Genomic DNA, 18,673 nt, shown 5'->3' with positions numbered 1-18,673 from the left:
CTCCATAATTTATTTATTTTTTTGTGTGTCAAGTTACCACAACAACATTATTATCTTGTATATTTTAACCTCAAGGAGGTTGGTGTCCCTTGTTAATTTGACATTGTATTTTTGAAATATACCTGCCTACTCAGAAACAAACCGTCCTTTTTTAATAAAAACACATAGGCAAGTATTTGCTGGAAACAAAATTACCATTTATTCTGGGTCATAATAAAAGAAAGAGGGAAGGCAACACTGGAGAAACTGCAGAAATTTGCGAAGCCTTTGGACCCCAGGGCACACATAAGCTATTTGAAAAAGAAAATTGGTAGCCTGAGGAGCCCATACAATAGGGAGCACAATCTGGTCCTGGACTCCGAGAGATCAGGAACAGCAGCAGATGACACATATGTCCCCAGGCTGTGGTATTACCACAGCCTGTGTCTTCTGTCAGACCAGACTGAACCCAGGCCATCCCCTTCTTGTCTTACTTACACACTACCCTGCACGCTGTGGCTTTGTTCGTCGAGTTGTGGCAGGAGGTGGAGGAGGAGGAGGATGGACAAACTCAGAAAGGTGTGTATTTTCTGTCAGTTGGCCACTCAACCCCTTATTTACGGTCAGGAAAATGATGTTCTCACAGATGAGGCGTTGAGCCTCCTCCATTTCCTGCATTTTCGCTGTTACTATGCAGCCATAGCCCTCTTGAACACTGGGGGTGTCTCTCAGAGTCACATGAGCATCCCGAATGAGGGCAAGTGCTGCCTCCTCCACGTTCCTCCCCCTCCTGGGCCTTTTGGGTGGAAGGCGGAGGGGAGGGACCTGGGCTTGGGTCAGTCCACTGGGCCCGGCCACCTCCTGGCTGCCACTTCCCCCTGCCACCTCCTGGCTGCCACTTCCCCCTGCCACCTCCTGGCTGCCACATTCCAGACCCTCATCCTGATGGGCAAAGGGGACATTCACAGCATATTACAATCATGGTAATTAGGGAATGATGAAAGAAATACAATACATTAGCAAACATTAAATACATAGCCATACACATGATGTTAAAGGAGAAAACTTAACTTAATATAGCCCTTCTGCAGGACCTGTATAATGGCAGAACAGATCTCTGGAATAATGATCCCCAGAGCCTGGGGGGAGATGCCTGTTGAGAACTTGAGGTCCTGCAGACTTCTCCCTGTCGCCAAGTACCGCAATGTGGCGACAAGCCTCTGTTCAGAAGTGATGGCTTGCCGCATGCAGGTGTCCTGCTTCGCAATATAAGGGGACAGCAGAGCCAACAGACGGTGAAAAACGGGTTCTGTCATCTGGAGAAAATTCCTGAAATTATCAGGATTATTCTCCTGGATCTCCCGCAACAAAGGCATATAACAGAACTGGTCACGCTGGAGCAACCAATTCTTGGTCCATGAACTCCTTCCCACCCTGTTCATGGACTGGGATTGGGTCAAAGCAGGAACCCCAACGCCAAGCCCCCGCACAGCATGAACTCTACGACGAGTACGTACCTGCAACATGGCTTCAAAATGGTCGGCTGGTCAGAACGAACTAACAGAAAGCACTGAAAAACAGAAAGGCCTGAGAAGAGCGAGCTGAAAATCAGAAACGAGCGGACAAGAACGCACTGAGAAGCAAATACATACTATAATAATATGCACTGAAACCCAGATGCTAACTCACTACATGCACTGAAGAACAGATACGAACCCGCAAGCACAAACTGAAGAGCAGTAACGATCTGAAAAGCACGAGGCTGAAAAGTGCGATTCGTCTCTCACCAAATTTTTACTAACACAATATAAACTAGAGATTAGCAGAAGGAGCCCAAAGGGTGGCGCGCTTCGTATGGAACTTTCCTTTTCTAGTGCCATCGTACGTATTGTACGTCACCGTGTTCTTGACGGTCGAAAGCTCAGAGAACTTTTGTGTGACCGTATGTATGCAAGCCAAGCTTGAGTGGAATTCTGTCGGAAAAACTAACCAAGGTTTTTCTGACGAAAATTCCGATTGTGTGTACGCAGCATAATTCTTTCTTTCTCCCTCCATCCCTCGTTCATCTCAGACTCAAACCACACCCCACCCTATTTAAGCCACTCCTGATTTCCAGATGAAACCACGCCCATTTTTTTCCTCACTGCGTCCCGCCTTCAAGCAAAGGCCCAGCCCCCTAATTATAGCAAGACTCCACCTACAGACAAAAAAAGTGTCCCTATAAATTTTTTTGCAATGTTGGCAACTATGAAAGGGTAGAATAATAGTGGACAGGTAGGAGCGTTAATTCCTAATGCTCACACCACATAAATTATCTGGATGCAGTTTTTTTTTTTTGTTTGTTTTATTCGTTTTAGAAAGCTACCTTCACACTACAATGAGATACATGGTCCACATGCCCTCACTTAACATGGCCGCGTACGCTTCATATCAGGAACGCCTTATCTGACCTCACTTCCTCTGCTGCCGCTGCCCTTCCACGGCGTACTTCCGCCCTGGCTCTGATAGGGAAGGGCGCCTTTCGGGTTGCCAAGCAACAGCAGAAATCTTACCGAAGCTCCTGGAGTAACGGCCGGTGTACTTATGTACCGGATCGGTGTGTGATTGAGGGGTATGTGTACCGGAGGGGATGGGGATGACTGGCAGTTATAGACCAATATGGAGCTTTTCATGTACGGCCCATTCACAGCACACCGGTATACTGCGGTTAGACGAATACAATTGTTCTAACGGCACACAGGACGACTAAAAACGTCATGTTATTATTATTGGGCATTCAGCTTTTTTCTTTACCGATCTAAATGCAGCCCATTGTATTTAATGGGCCTGTTCACACAGACACGGCAATCTGCAATGCGTAGAGATCAGTAAAAAGAAATCAGCGTTTCCGCGCGTTCACCACCTTCCCTGAATGTTTACGTCACACGGTATTTGCGCAACAGTTTTTCAAATGCTTTTTTTGGGATTAAAAAAAATAACAAAACTGTAAAGTTAGCCCTTTTTTTTTTTGTATAATGTGAAAGATGATGTTACGCCGAGTAAATAGATACCTAACATGTCACACTTTAAAATTGCACACACTCGTGGAATGGCGGCAAACTTTGGTACTTAAAAATCTCCATAGGCGACGCTTTAACATTTTTTACAGGTTACATGTTTAGAGTTACAGAGAAGGTCCAATGCCAGAATTATTGCTCTCACTCTAACGCACGCGGCGATACCTCACATGTGTGGTTTGAACGGCGTTTATATATGTGGGCGGGACTTACGTGTGCATTCGCTTCTGTGCGGGAGCACACGGGAATGGGGACGCTTTTCAAAATTTTATTTTACTTTAATTTTTTTTTTTTTTTTTTAAACTTTCTCTAATTTTTTTTGGATCACTTTTATTGCTATTACAAGGAATGTAAACATCCCTTGTAATAGGAACGGTGTGTGACAGGTCCTCTTTATAGAGAGTCTATAAGACCCCACATCTCTCCTCCAGACTAAAAAGCATCAAATCCAAAAAATAAAATCACAGATCTGATGCTTTCCAGCCGAGATCTCGGCTTTGTTTACATCTGTGGCCTGGATGTGACGTCATAACGTTGCGCCCGGGCCTCCGACAGTCATAGAGATGACTGGTGACCAGGCGGATTCTTTCTCCAGGTCCCCGATGGCGCAGGAGGGGGGGGGTTATGCGTTTGCTTCTGCACGCGAGCTCGTCGGGATGGGGCGTGGCGGTATTTCCCAAGAGGGGACAGTAAAATACATAAGATCATAGCATGATGATAAAATAACAAAACAAGCATCCAATTCATAAGGTGGACCGGAGCACTGAGCCGGCCAGGATGGAATAATGGCACAACAGGCTTCAAAGCGTTCACAGCTGAACCCGAACCCAACGCGTTTCGGAAAATGTTTTGTATATTCCTTCTCCTTCTTCCATGCGTTTTTCATGCAGAAAAATGCACTGGACTGCATGCGGTGTGAACTAGCCCTTATATGCATTTTTAATGATGCTTTCTAGAGATGCACTGAAATTTCGGTGGCCGAAACATATCTTCAGCATTTTGCCAATAGAGAAAAAGGTGCCAATAATGGCGCCAAAAATGCACACAATTTTGCTGTGGTTTTACCATGATTTTACTGTGCTTACGGTGTGTTTTTCATAGGTAATGTGAATTAAAAAACGCATAAAAAATGAAATACGGGTGTGTTATTGATGCGTTCTTGCAGCGTTTTCAATGCATTTTAACAAGGAAGTGCAAAAATGTATAAAAGAAAAGGAACCGCTGCTCCAGGTGTATAAAGATAAGGCTGATTGGAGTATCTTGCAGAGTGCTAGCCCCGGCCCGCCTCTGTGGGAAACTTGGAAAGAAGAAAGAAATGGCTGCACATCCAGGACTTCCAATTGCCTTTTATTTTGTTTCACAAAGATAACACCAAAGATGCCAAACCGTGGTCACGTAGACACGTTTCTTCTTTCCAAGTGCAAAAATGTAGCCAGCAAGATTCTTAACACCGCAACGGCAGAGCAATGCACCAGTGTGAAGACATACATAGAATTTAAAGGGATTTTTTTTTTTTTTTAGCTTCCTTGAAAGGTACCGAATAAGGGCCGACAATAAATTCATATTCATTTAAATTCATGATATTAATTAAAGAGTCGAATATAATACAAATATATATATCATATATTTGATAAACACATTTGTAAACCTATATATATGAATGAGATATATATATATATATATATATATATATATATAATCATTCTTTTTTTTTTTTTTTTTTTTTTTACTGTCATTTTCAGTTTTGGCCAAGTGCATCCCTAATTTTCAGTTTTCGTTTTGGCACCAAAATGTCCATTCGGTGCACCTCTACTGCTTTCTCCTGCCAGCATTTAGAAAAGTTGCCGTGTGCATGAGGCCTAAATGTAGCTAAACTGAACCTGAAAGCTGATAAATACACAATGCGATAAAGATCAGTAAAAGTTATATGCATTTATATGTGTTTACAAATGTTCTATAAACGCATGTCAGTGTGAATGTGACATTAGTGCTAATGATATGTTCTCTTTTCTTTTCACAGCGATGGCAGAAGTACACATTATTGGACAGATCGTCGGGGCCAGTGGTTTCCCACAGCACAGTCTGTTTTGCAAATGGGGTGTACACACAGGTATACATCTGATCTCCTAATAAAAGCATAGAAAAGAAAATCATCAGAATCGACATTAATTAGTATTATTGCGATGAGTTCCTTGTAGTGCCGTCTCCTGGTTTAGTTGACTGATCTGTCTGTGATTGGTGGAGGTGGGTGGAAAGGGGGCGTACAGTTGGCTGTCTTGATGAGTGCCTTCACAGCTCCCTGCGGCATCTGAAGATTATGATGGACGGGTAAGGGGCGGAATCCAGGCAGAAAGATTTCAGCTAAATTAGGAGACCGCAGCACAAGGTTGTAGTGAAACTCATTGGGGACGTGGCCTGGCTGGAGTCCAGGCCGAGGCTGCCATTAATCTCATTTCATGTACATGGATCTGCTTCATGATGTGCGGCTTATGGACCTTCTGCAGTACATAACAAATACAGTATGCCTAGGCGGTGCAACCAGAATGTCAGCAAATGGTTAAGGCAGCCCATAGAGGGGTTGATGACTCGATTCCTCCATCCACACATTTGAGGTGGATGGGGGAATCCTCTCCACTGATCTATTGCTTTTTGATGCTGAGGGAGAAGGGTTTTTCCCCACCATCAGAATACACTGATCGGCGCTGTCAGCTATAGCCGGTGGCATTGATCGAATGGGAAAAATTTGACAGGCTGTCGTACAGAAATCAATCAGTAGATCAACTTTTCTGCAGCCTCCCTGCCCATACACAAAATTAAATTCGACCAATCCCTGCTGAACCGGCCTAATTTCCATCCATGTTTGGATGCTTTAGCCATCTGCACTCACATCAACAGAACATCATGTGTTGGACTTAAAGTGGAAGTAAACCCTCCTATCCTTTTCAGCCAAGGAAGCTGCCATCTTGGCTTCTGTTTGATCTGCAATTATCATGGTGCTGCACATGTGATCAGTTATGACACCAGACATTTGATGGTTTGGCTCAGAACACAAGCAAATGTGACAGTTAGCATTCCCGGTATGCTGAAAATGTAACTGTTTTTTCACACCATTAAATCGATGGGTTTAGTTCCGCTTAAGACCTCTTTCACACTGGGGCGTTTTGCAGGCGCTACAGCGCTAAAAATATCGCCTGCAAAGCACCCCGAAAAAGCCGCTGCTGTGTCTCCAATGTGAAAGCTCCGAGGGCTTTCATACTGGAACGGTGCGCTAGCAGGACGCTAAAAAAAGTCCTGCTAGCAGCATCTTTGGAGCAGTGTATACACTGCTCCTGCCCATTGAAATCAATGGGGCAGCGCGGCTATACCGCCGGCATAGCGCTGCTGCAACACACTGAACCTGCTTACAGGAGACTAAACCTCAAATGATCAGATGTGCTGCTCCTTCATTGTTCAATCACTGGTTGTGACATGTCCTGAATGTGTTGTTATATCTGCATTGTAGTCTACAGAAAGGTCCAGTTCCTGGCTGTGCGGATGAATGTTACTGAGTTCCTTTTTTGACAACAAAGTATAAATCGCTGTTGGAGGCTTTCACAAATAGACCTTCCAATTTCATAAGCCCCAATGAGGAGACGATGTGTGTTCCCTGAAACGTGTTAGCTCTTGTATCCAGCTTATTGTTTGCAATAACCACAAATAAATGTGAATACTGTGGTTTGTGGTAGCACTGAGTTAAAAATAGTTTAGACATCATTAAATGTATTTTTTTGTTATAACTGCAAGCAGGGTAAGTAACTTAAAGTGGTTGTAAAGCTTTTTTTTTTTTTTTTTTTTTGTATTAAAATTAGGAATCTACCCATATCGTTTTTTCCGTGCCAATACCGATATTTTGGCCACCTCTCCTGCCGATAGCCAATATTTTTTGCCGATATTTTGTACATTTTAAAATAAAAATTTTACACTGTCATTTTACATTTTTGTTGTTTTTTTTTTTTTTTTTAATCACTGTTATTTTGTCACAAGGAATGTGAACATCCCTTGTGACAGTAATAGTGCGTGACAGGTCTTCTTTATGGAGATATCGGACCCCAAACCCCTCCTTTGCCCTTCAAAGTATTCAAAAACGTCAAGATCAGCGTTTTTGAATACTTTATTTTTTAAAACTGGCGTCTTTAAGATGCCAGTAATCCGGGAAGTGATGTCATGACATCGCTTCCGGATTACTAGATCCGAGGCCCGAATGAAGCATCGGCATTGTTCGGGTCTTTGGCCAGCCGGCAGATGTGCTGGCTGGTTGCTTGGGCCTCCCGGTGGAACGGGAGAGCCTGGGCAAGCGGCGGAAGGCAGCGCGGGGGGGGGTGTCCCCTGTCGCTCCTTGTAATAACAGCTGAGAGGCTGCTGAGCCGCATTGGTTGTCATTACAATAAAGCTGACCGTTCGCTCTAAAGAACGCTATCGGGGTGATGCCTGCAGCTGCATGCATCGCCCCGGTAAAACACCGTAAAGCAATATCAGTCAGCTTTTTGACTGATACTTCTAAAAAAGTGAATATCGGCCGCGCCGATAATTGGTCGATCACTAATTAATAAAAAAAACATGTCTATACTTACCTGCTCTGTGCAGTGGTTTTGCACAGAGTAGCCCCGATACAGAGCAACCCGGATCCTCTTCTTCTGGGGGCCAGGCTCCTCCTCTTCCTTGGTCGCCCCTAAAGAAATCTGCTTTGCACAGGGGCACCCATGCGGGCTCGCTCCATTGACACAGACAGTGGGACTCAGCCCCGCTCCCCTGCTCCCATGTCACAGGATTTGACTGACAGCAGCAGGAGCAAATGGCTCAATCTGTCCAGTGCGGTGAGAGACAGCTCTCGTGCACATCACTGGATCGGGCTCAGGTAAGAAAGAAGGGGGGGGGGCCTTGCAGCACAGAAGGTTTTTCACCCTAATGCATAGATTGCCTTAAGAGGAAAAACCGTGAGGCTTTACAACCACTTTAATTTTAATTCATATCAGCCTCTTGCAGTCCCTGTACAGCAGCTCCAGACTGGGAAAGGGTGAGGAAGCACAAGAAGACAATCAGCTGTGCTGCAGTGCAAGAAGCTTGGGGGGAGAGAGCAGAGAGATTAGCTTATCAGTGCGGTGCATTTTCTTTCACTGTCCAATCACAGGGAGGGGGTAGGGAGGAGACCTGTAAGTGTATCTGAACTGCAGCAGAGAAAAGTCAGGTCTCCTGCCCTGCCAGAAAGGACTCTGCTGTGTGGTAGAGCTCTTTAAATCTCAGACCTGGATGGACAGAGATAAAAATCTTTTGGTGGGTAGAACCGTTCTCATGTATGGATTTTATGTGTAGTTAGTCATTTCCCTGGAGTTCAGTGTTAAAGCATCTTACCGCAATGGATGAAAATCCTTGCATTAAGCATTCAAAAGTGTGAAGGGGTCTTTGGGGTGTTCTATAGGAGATTTACATTGCATGAAATCTTCTCAAAATGTGCTCCCAGTTCTAGATCCTAGGTAAGGATGAGCTCATGTGTGTCCGGACATCGGGAAACTGTCAAAGCGGACAGCAAATCATAGGCGGCCGAGGTATTCCCTGGTCCACAGCTGCACATGTGCAAAGGGCGTGTATACTGGAAGCTGTGGGGCACAGAATGCCTTTGTTGCCTGTGATTGGCTGCCTTCTTTGACAGCTTCTTGGTGGGATAGCTCAGGTGGGTTTGGACTCGTGTCTGAATGTACCTGAGCTCATCACTGATCCTAAGCAAGACGTTTTGTTTTTTGGAAATGTACTAAGATCGTAGAAAACTAACCGACTCTCATGGTTTGGTGTGTAAATTGCCATCACCCCTTACAAATTAAAGAAGAACCTCAAAAATTGGATTTTTAAGGCAATTTGACAAAAAAATGTATAGAAAAATTGATAAAAAATATACAATTTTATTAATACACAAACATTCATAAAATCCCTTATGGAAAGAACCACAAGAAAAACATATATACATGTATTAGAATGATATTATACAATAAAGATCTGCCTGGTATTTGGCATGCGTTTTTTATACACAGCTGTGAAGGGCATTTTTGGAAGTCCTCAAACTTCATCTGGAGAGAGTTAAAAAATGATACGTGTCTATAAGCCATTGGTCTCTTATATACCTTTCTATGTATTTTAATTCAGGTGGAGCCTGGAAACTTCTGTCTGGGGTGGTGGAAGGTCAAACTCAGGTGGATAATCCGCAAAATGAAGAAATGGCATTTTGGTCACACCCAATTGACATTCATTTTGCTACCAAAGGCTTACAAGGTAAGAGCTACACTGGGAGGGACAGACTCCAAGTCTTAGATCCCTTCTCCATGTGTCCCCATGGGGTGTAAGGGGCAGGCTCCATATCTCAGCTCCCTTCTCCCTGTGTCCCCATGGGGTGTAAGGGGCAGGCTCCATATCTCAGCTCCCTTCTCCCTGTGTCCCCATGGGGTGTAAGGGGCAGTTTCCATGTCTCAGCTCCCTTCTCCCTGTGTCCCCATGGGGTGTAAGGGGCAGTCTCCATGTGTCAGCTCCCTTCTCCCTGTGTCCCCATGGGGTGTAAGCGGCAGTCTCCATGTGTCAGCTCCCTTCTCCCTGTGTCCCCATGGGGTGTAAGGGGCAGTTTCCATGTCTCAGCTCCCTTCTCCATGTGTCCCCATGGGGTGTAAGGGGCAGGCTCCATGTTTCAGCTCCCTTCTCCCTGTGTCCCCATGGGGTGTTAGGGGCAGGCTCCATATCTCATCTCCCTTCTTCCTGTGTCCCTATGGGGTGTAAGGGGCAGTTTCCATGTCTCAGCTCCCTTCTCCCTGTGTCCCCATGGGGTGTAAGAGGCAGGCTCCATGTGTCAGCTCCCTTCTCCTTGTGTCCCCATGGGGTGTAAGGGGCAGGCTCCATGTTTCAGCTCCCTTCTCCCTGTGTCCCCATGGGGTGTTAGGGGCAGGCTCCATATCTCATCTCCCTTCTTCCTGTGTCCCTATGGGGTGTAAGGGGCAGTTTCCATGTCTCAGCTCCCTTCTCCCTGTGTCCCCATGGGGTGTAAGAGGCAGGCTCCATGTGTCAGCTCCCTTCTCCCTGTGTCCCCATGGGGTGTAAGGGGCAGGCTTCATGTGTCAGCTCCCTTCTCCCTGTGTCCCCATGGGGTGTTAGGGGCAGGCTTCATGTGTCGGCTCCCTTCTCCCTGTGTCCCCATGGGGTGTAAGGGGCAGGCTTCATGTGTCGGCTCCCTTCTCCCTGTGTCCCCATGGGGTGTAAGGGGCAGGCTTCATGTGTCAGCTCCCTTCTCCCTGTGTCCCCATGGGGTGTAAGAGGCAGGCTTCATGTGTCAGCTCCCTTCTCCCTGTGTCCCCATGGGGTGTAAGGGGCAGGCTTCATGTGTCGGCTCCCTTCTCCCTGTGTCCCCATGGGGTGTAAGGGGCAGGCTTCATGTGTCGGCTCCCTTCTCCCTGTGTCCCCATGGGGTGTAAGGGGCAAGCTGCATGTCTCGGCGCCTTTCTCCCTGTGTCACCCTAGCTCAGCCTTCCTTAACCGTTTTCATTTGAAAAAACTTTCTGTTTTCAAGGAACCCCTATTAATAAATACTGTATCTACAACTCATGGTATATTGTCGGAAAGGTCAATAGGAAGATTGTTCGTTACTTTTGTGATTAGTCCTCTGTTATAGATGCCTAAAAAGATAATTGTTGTCAGTGGTTATTAATCAAAGTGGCAGAAACTTCTTATTGCTCAAATAACCCTCTAGCAGTCTTTGGAGCAACTTGGCATTGCATGGAACCCCATTTGAGAAAGGCTGCTCTAGGGTGTAAGGGACAGGCTCAGTGTCTCAGCTCCCTTCTCCCTGTGTCACCTTAGGGGGTAAGGGACAGACTCAGTGTCTCAGCTCCCTTCTCCCTGTGTCACCTTAGGGGGTAAGGGACAGGCTCAATGCTTCATGGCTCTCTTCTCTCTGTGTCATCCTGGGGTGTAAGAGACAAACTCCATGGGGGAGATTTACTAAAACTGGTGCACTCAGAATCTGGTGCAACTATACATAGTAACCAATCAGCTTCTAACTTCAGTTTGTTCAATTAAAGTGATTCTAAAGGCTCAAGTTTTTTTTACCTTCATGCATTCTATGCATGAGCCATTGGCACCCGCTGCTGTCAGTTACAGGCAGTGAGCCATTGAGAAAGGGGGGGGGGGCGATCAGCGACTCTGTGTGTGAATGGACACGCAGAGCTGCAACTCAGGAACAAGCCTGATTGGGTACCCCTATTGGAAGCTGCATGCTCTGGAGTCCCTTGAGGGAGGGGCCAAGAGCATCGGCGAGGGACTCAAGAAGAGGAGGAATGGGGCTCTTCTGCGCAAAACATTACACAGAGCAGGTAAGTATGACATTTCTGTTATTTAAAAAAAAAAAGCCCTTTAATATCAATTAAGGGGCTCATGCACACAGATTGTTTTAAAACCGCCAACGCTACAGCAGCACTAAAGACGCCCGTTTTTTAACGTTTAGCCGTGTTTTTACATTAGCGTTTTTACGCGTTTTCCCACGTTTTTTGGCTTTAGCCTGTGTGGAAGCACAGGCTGTCGTTTTTTTTTTTTTTTTTTCCACTGCCCCTAAACCAGGGGTCTCTAACTGGCGGCCCTCAAGCTGTTGCGAAACTACAAGTCCCATCATGCCTCTGCCTCTGGGAGTCTTGCTTGCAAGTGTCAGCCTTGCAATGCCTAATGGGACTTGTAGTTTTGCAACAGCTGGAGGGCCGCCAGTTTGAGACCCCTGTGCTAAACGCTTATGCCTCCAAACGCCTCTGACAGATGGTGTGCATGGACACATAGACTCATAGGCTAACATGGAGGGGCTTTTAGAAAAAAAAAGTTAAAAAAAAAGTAAAACGCCCCCAACAGCAGCTGTAAAAACATCCTGTGTACATGAGCCCTTTAGCTTTGAGGGGAGGGGGGTGGGGGGGCAAATGATGGCTCCATTTCTTATACTAGTTCCTCTCTCCCTATGTTTCCATGCATTGTTAGAAACGACTCTGTGTCTTATAGCACCTTATGGGGGTTATTTACTAAAGGCAAATCCACTTTGCACTACAAGTGCAAAGTGCACTTGAGATTGCACTGAAAGTGCACTTGGAAGTACAGTCACTGTAGATCTGAGGGGGACATGCAAGGAAAATGAAAAAAGGGCATTTTAGCTTGCACATGATTGGATGATAAAATCAGCAGAGCTCCCCCTCATTTCAGATCTACCCCTCCGATTTACATCGACTGCACTTCCAAGTGCAATTTCAAGTGCACTTTGCACTTGTAGTTTGCACTTGTAGTGCAAAGTGGATTTGCCTTTCGTAAATAACCCCCAATGTCTCCATGCAGTGGAAGGAACACAAGGATAGTATCTGATCTTTATACATCCTTCACACTGTAACTCTGAGATGTATGTGAGACCCCCATGTCTCAGCTCCCTTCTCCCTGCGGTGGGAATGACACACACCGTCTCTGTGTTTCATAGAACCCTTCTGCCTTTGTCACCCTGCCGTGTAAGTAACAGGTTTTGTATGATAATGTGTAACCCTGCTAATTCTTTCTCCTCAGGTTGGCCCAAGCTCCATCTACAGGTTTGGCACCAAGACAGTTTTGGAAGGAATGAGCTTTACGGCTATGGCTTCCTTCATATTCCTTCCACACCTGGCACTCACTCTCTGCTGACCCCCACATGGCGACCTTCGGGCACTTGGCAGGAGCAGATCTCCCAGATGTTTGTGGGTGGGGGACCTCAGCTGAAATCTCCAAGCCTCATATATGGAGGTGCCGACCGCTACCGCCTGCAGACTACAAGCATGGGGCAGGTTCACCTGGAACTAACGGTCCTACACAGGAACTTTGAGCGGTATGGTGTGGAATGTTAGAGATTTGTTTTCATGGATCTTATCACACTGACATCCAAAGATTCTCCAGAAGAACTCCTAATCTATTTTCTTCCAAGCACAATACCTCAGTATGTAGAGGTAAAGCTTCTAATCGGGCACTTTTTGTCTACAAGGTACTGCATACATTTGGTACCTGAGTTATTAACTGATGGCCATAGTGACAACTATGATTTTTGTATTTTTTAATCTGTTGTGTTTTTTATATTAATGTGTTTTTATTTCAAAAATAATTTTAAATATTTTTGTACAGTAAAATGTCTTTTGAAAAAAGAATTTGTGTTTTTGAGATTTTACTATCTAAATATGTTCACATTTTGCAATCTGATTATAAAACACTTGCACCGGTCATTGTACAAAGACATGGGGTTGATTTACTAAAGTGAAATAGACTGTGTACTTTGTAGTTGCTCCACAGCTTGATAAATGAGCAGAAACTGCTGTCTTCCATCACCCAATCACGTGCAAGCAAAAAATGCTGTGGTTTTTTTTTTTGCACGTGATTGGGTGTTCTTTGCAAAGTGAAACCTTACCTCTTTTACTAAGCTCTGGAGCACCTACACTTGCAGAGGGCAAAGTGCACAGTCTATTTGGCTTTTAGTAAATCAACCCCTAAATGTTGCAATGCGCACAGCCATTATTTAAAGTAGAAGTTCAGCTTAAAACTAAAATCTCGAAATATACTCGCAGCCATATTCGAAGACTAACCTATCTAACCCTGTAAAGCAAAAATTGCTATACATACCTTTACTAAACGTATCCGGTCCAATAATCAGCTGTCAGTGGCGACTTCAGTTTGGAGGCGGGTACAGGAGAGGCAGCTGACAACGGAAGCCCCATAGTAACTTTATGGGTGACAACACTTCCCAGGTATTTCCCAGCCGTTGTCGGCTGTCTCCTGCATGCAGAATCTGCCGCTGGAGATCGGAGCGGCTTTAGAAAAGGTATGTATAGCGATTTTCGGTTAGTCCTAGATTGTGGCTGCAAGTAGATTTCGAGGATTTAGTCGTTTCCCCCCCCCCCCCCCTTACCACTATACAGTACACAGTTTAAAATATGTCTGCTTACATTGTACCATTTAGGGGGATACATGGTGCATTTTGTGATTTACTGGTAAAGTGAGAATAAACCAACAAAGTCCACTGCCAGAAAAAGTCATAACACCATTTTCAGATTTCACCATGTCATTTATAAAGACTCAGAGGAGATGTACCCCTCGAAACGCGTCAGCCAGCAATGATTTCTGCGAGCTCCTCCGGCACCTCTGGTGGGCTCTGCTGCTCCTTGACTGCATGCTGTGATTTGAAGATTGTTTTTATACATTTGAGATCTTCCACTACTGTCTGTAAGTAGTTCCTTTTTATCATTAGTTTTAATAAATTTTATCTAAAGGAGAATGCACATGGCTGGTGCGCCCTTTTCTTTCTTTTTTCTCGTTGTCTGCTAGGATCCCCCATCCTTGAGGGCAGCAAGGCCTGTGTGTTTACACCGCTTGTTCGGTTACCCACTTGTGCGCAGGAGCATTTTTCTTCGTATTAGTATGTTTGGTGGTGTAGTCGGGTTATATTCCTTGTGCCTGCTGAATCTGGCACCATCTTGTATATTTTTTCCCTGTTCCTTTTCTCCAAGCCCTACTTCCACCCTTAGGTGAATGTATTCCAGTAGTCTTGTGCATGCACACAGCAATTGAGCAAAGCTAGGAGGAATTTTTTTTTTTTTTTTAGAGGCAACAATGTACAGGAATAAAAGAGAAAAATAAACCGCGCTGTCTCAGCTTGTAAAGTAAATAGACTATGTATATAATAAAGTGCAGCGCTATAGTGATATCAGTAAGATGAACCTCAACCAAACAACCATATACATAATACAAGAACTTCCTAATTGCATGGAAAGTCATATAAAGCTATGTATTGTGATAAATAATCTCAATATTTTGCATAAACAATAAAAAGATTGGTGCATAGTAAAACAATGCAGTTGTAAAACAAAATTTAACTGAAAACTATATAAGGTACATGTGCATATTAAAGTGCATAAATCGGTGATCACAATATGAAGTGACTTCAAAATAAGTGTTTGGTGTAGACAGATTGCCAGTAGATAATCCACCACCAGTAGGTAAAAGGCTTACCGGACAAGTTGAACCCAAATAGGCATACGCCTAATGAGTCAGAAAAGCTTGTGGTGTAATACACCCAGGGGAACCGTACATCAACATACACAGCTTCCGGTTTGTGGATATAGACTCCAAGGATCTGTCACAGTGTTGTTTCCAATGGATATTCACCAGAAAAATGGTGACCAGAGATTGGATGAGAAAACTTTCTTCCAATGGTGCGTTTATAAGGAGGAGAAGAAATAGGCAACATAGTGTCATTCCATTTCAATACAAGACATTTAATTGCATATAAAAAAATGAGCACTCACATTTTAGGAAGATAAAAAGCGCTTGTGATAAAATATGGATAGTGACGCAGTGGCATCAGCAGAGCCCGTCCCAACGTGTTTCGTCGAATGAGACCTCATCTGGGGTCTCCCATATGCTGATGTACGGTTCTCCTGGGTGTATTACACCACAAGCTTTTCTGACTCATTAGGCGACTCATTAGGCGGTTGAGGTTCATCTCACCGATATCACTATAGCGCTGCACTTTATTATATACACAACAATGTACAGGAATATCTCAATAATGGCAAAAGTCTAGAGCATTTTGAAGGTATATATAAGAACTATAATATGACTGCAGATAAGGGAAAGTTTGCATGCCGGAGTGATTCAGTAAAGCATTTGTGACACTTTTCTGGTGGTAGGGTCACTTTAATAAGTCCTGTGCTTAGTTTATGAAAGCCTTGCAACAGTTTAATTAAAAGTTCTGACGTGCAACAGATTCATGTAGTTCTTGTGTTACTTTCACAGTGGGATGCCATAGCTGCGACAAATTGAAAAACAATTACCATTCATAGATAAGGAAACTAAAGGTAATTAAAGCTGGCCATAGATGGTGCAATTTTCTTTCCTGCAATCACAGGTTAGTCAGTTAGTCCAACAGTCAGTTTTGATGGGGAGATCCCTCTCATGGAGCTATTGTGTTCTGGCAGGGGAGGAGGGAGGCGGGGAGCCCTCCCTGCCAGAAGAACACACAGTTATTGATAGCAGCTGGCAATAATTATGAGAAAAATCCGGCATGCTGGTTGTACTCAAGTTGACTGATGGATTAACCTGGGTACAATCAACCTGCCCATAGATGGTTTGAATCTCACCTGGTCCCTGCTGAACCGGTCGAGATTAGAAGCATCTATGGTGGGCTTTAGACCAATTTTATGTTGGCATATGGAAACAGGACTGAGCGCTCAGAGCAGGGCCACAGTCTATACATACACACCTCTGTGTAAACCCCACCCCCCCACTCTCAACCACCTGGTTTCTAAGACACTGTCGTCTACAAACCATCCCTGGTTGCTAGGACTCTGTGTGCCCCGGGGGTCAAAACCTGCACGGAGGACAGACTCTCTGCGGTATGGACACTCTGGCCTTGTTGCTTCCCCCACCACTAGGCCTCCATATGATAAAATGAATGCACCTGTTTCTGACATGAATGTGACACAGCCACCGACATTTATTGAGAAGAGGTCCAATACAATTCTAAAGACTGCCTGTGACACTTTTTTATTAATTCCAGGATCCGAGTCTTAGTCCGCTTTAATAAAACAGCTCACCCGATCCAATTCCAGCTTTACGTTTCTAACTCACAGGGTAAGACATTTTAGGATCTACTGTCTTTTTTTTTTTTTTTTTCTTCTCCTCTCTGAACAAGACCCTTGTGCTTCTGGAGCCCCTATGAAAGAGAATCTACACTAATTGCTGTTGCCGTTTACTTAAAGCTGAACTACCAGAAACCTAAAAATCCTCCCTTGTAGTGGGGGCTGCACCTGCATTGTAAGGGTTAACTGCTTGTTTGGGTCTAGGGGACTTGGTAAAGCACTTACCTCTGCTCCTTTGCACTGCTAAACCGGTCTCGGAGCCTCCTTTCCATATATGCTGCAGCGGTCTAAGGTACTCTGATGTCATCAAGACTGACGTAGAAGCCATAGTCCTGCATTGAACAGGAGGATGCTGAGGAACAGGCCAATGCGGTCTGAGGATCAGGTAAGTAAAATATCTTTTTACATCCCCAGGACTCAGAGATCTCCAAACTACGGCCCTCCAGCTGTTGTGGAACTACACATCCCATTGAGACATTGTAAATCTCTGACATTCCCAGACATGACTGGACATGATGGGAATTGTAGTTCCTGAACAACTGGAGGGCCGTAGTTTGAAGACCCCTGCAGTAGGTAACCTCTGCAGTGCAGGGGCAGCCCCACTGCACGGGGAATGGGGAGGATTTTTAGATTTCCTAGAGCAGGGATATGCAATTAGCGAACCTCCAGCTGTTGCAAAACTACAAGTCCCATCATGCCTCTGCCTCTGGGTGTCATGCTTGTGGCTGTCAGAGTCTTGCTATGCCTCATGGGACTTGTAGTTCTGCAACAGCTGGAGGTCCGCTAATTGCATATTCCTGTCCTAGAGATTGGCTCGTGCCCACCCTCCAAGTGCACAGAGGTGACAGGTAAGAGGTCCATGGAAGCACAAGGGCTCTGTGTTAAAAATCAATTATGTCTTATAAAATGTCACTAACATATTGTGCAACCAGCATGTGTATTCTTTCCCACAGTCCGTCCACCATTGTCTTATTAGTATCATGTGAACCTGATTAATTCTTGGCAGTGGAGCTAACAGTCAAGTTGTTATACTCGGCCACCAGCAGCTGTCTGTGACTCACTATGAATTGGAAGCATTCCTGTCTTCTTCTATCCATTATCCAGTGCACAGCCGCTTCTCTGGGCCAGTCCGTCTTTCCATCTATATTTATTTATATTTTATATTATTACAAGCAGACATATCCGTTTTCCATTTCCCTATATGAAAGAGCCGTTTGTACCGTCTTCTGGATTAGCGCTCTGTAGGTGGAGAACCTTTCCTGTTCACCTTTTTTAGATGTCTGCTTCAGAAAGTTTTTATATAAATGGAAACCATGTATGTGTATACATAAACCTTAAAGCTGGATACAGTATGGATGAAGCTCTGTTCTGGCATTTTTCCTCTTGTACAAACAGAGCCTTCTTTTTTTACGGCTGTCGAGGTAAAATAGCAGAAATCTGTGTACATAGGAAAATATCACTTTCCTTTGATGTATTGCTTTTCCTGTCCAGGAGATGGCACTAGATATTCAAGGACCATTTTACTAAGGGTACAGAAGCAAGCCTAGCATTGTAGAATACAGGGCAGTGCTAGCAGGTGGAGGAAAGGAGCAACTGCCTTTGGGCAACTGTGGGGTTGATTTACTTAAGGAGGCGTTCTCCCCAGCAAAAAATTAAAAGTCAGCAGCTACACATACTGTAACTGCTGACTTTTAATATTAGGACACCTAACTGCCCTGGAATCCAGCGATGTCGGCACCCGAGGCAATGTTTTCGTTGGATGCTGCCATTCGTGGTAAGGGAAACCGGCAGTGAAGCCTTTCCGCTTCACAGGCGGGTTCCCTACTGCGCATGTGCGAAGCTGCACTTTCTGAATGGCCCAGTGGCGGGGGAAGGAGGAGGGGGGCCAAAAGTCCGAGTGATCTCACCGCAGCAAGATCCCTCGGAAGTGGGGATGGGTACCTGTCAAAA

At 44.9% G+C, this 18,673-nt stretch overlaps 1 protein-coding gene across 1 annotated transcript; it reads left to right on the top strand.

Annotated features, from left to right (window-relative positions):
* The first annotated feature begins 2,438 nt into the window (after positions 1 to 2,438).
* On the top strand, positions 2,439 to 13,237 carry B9D2 (B9 domain containing 2). Its single transcript, XM_073598671.1, has 4 exons — positions 2,439 to 2,590; positions 5,056 to 5,145; positions 9,210 to 9,335; positions 12,630 to 13,237. Exons 2-4 carry the CDS (start codon positions 5,058 to 5,060, stop codon positions 12,941 to 12,943), a joined length of 528 nt encoding a protein of 175 aa, XP_073454772.1. The 5' UTR covers positions 2,439 to 2,590; positions 5,056 to 5,057; the 3' UTR covers positions 12,944 to 13,237.
* The last annotated feature ends 5,436 nt before the right edge of the window (positions 13,238 to 18,673 follow it).

This window comes from Aquarana catesbeiana, linkage group LG09, assembly GCF_042186555.1.
Source record: "Aquarana catesbeiana isolate 2022-GZ linkage group LG09, ASM4218655v1, whole genome shotgun sequence".
NCBI lineage: Eukaryota > Metazoa > Chordata > Amphibia > Anura > Ranidae > Aquarana > Aquarana catesbeiana.
The sequence above is the reverse complement of the archived record's forward strand: the minus strand, read 5'-3'. Positions and strand labels throughout refer to the sequence as shown.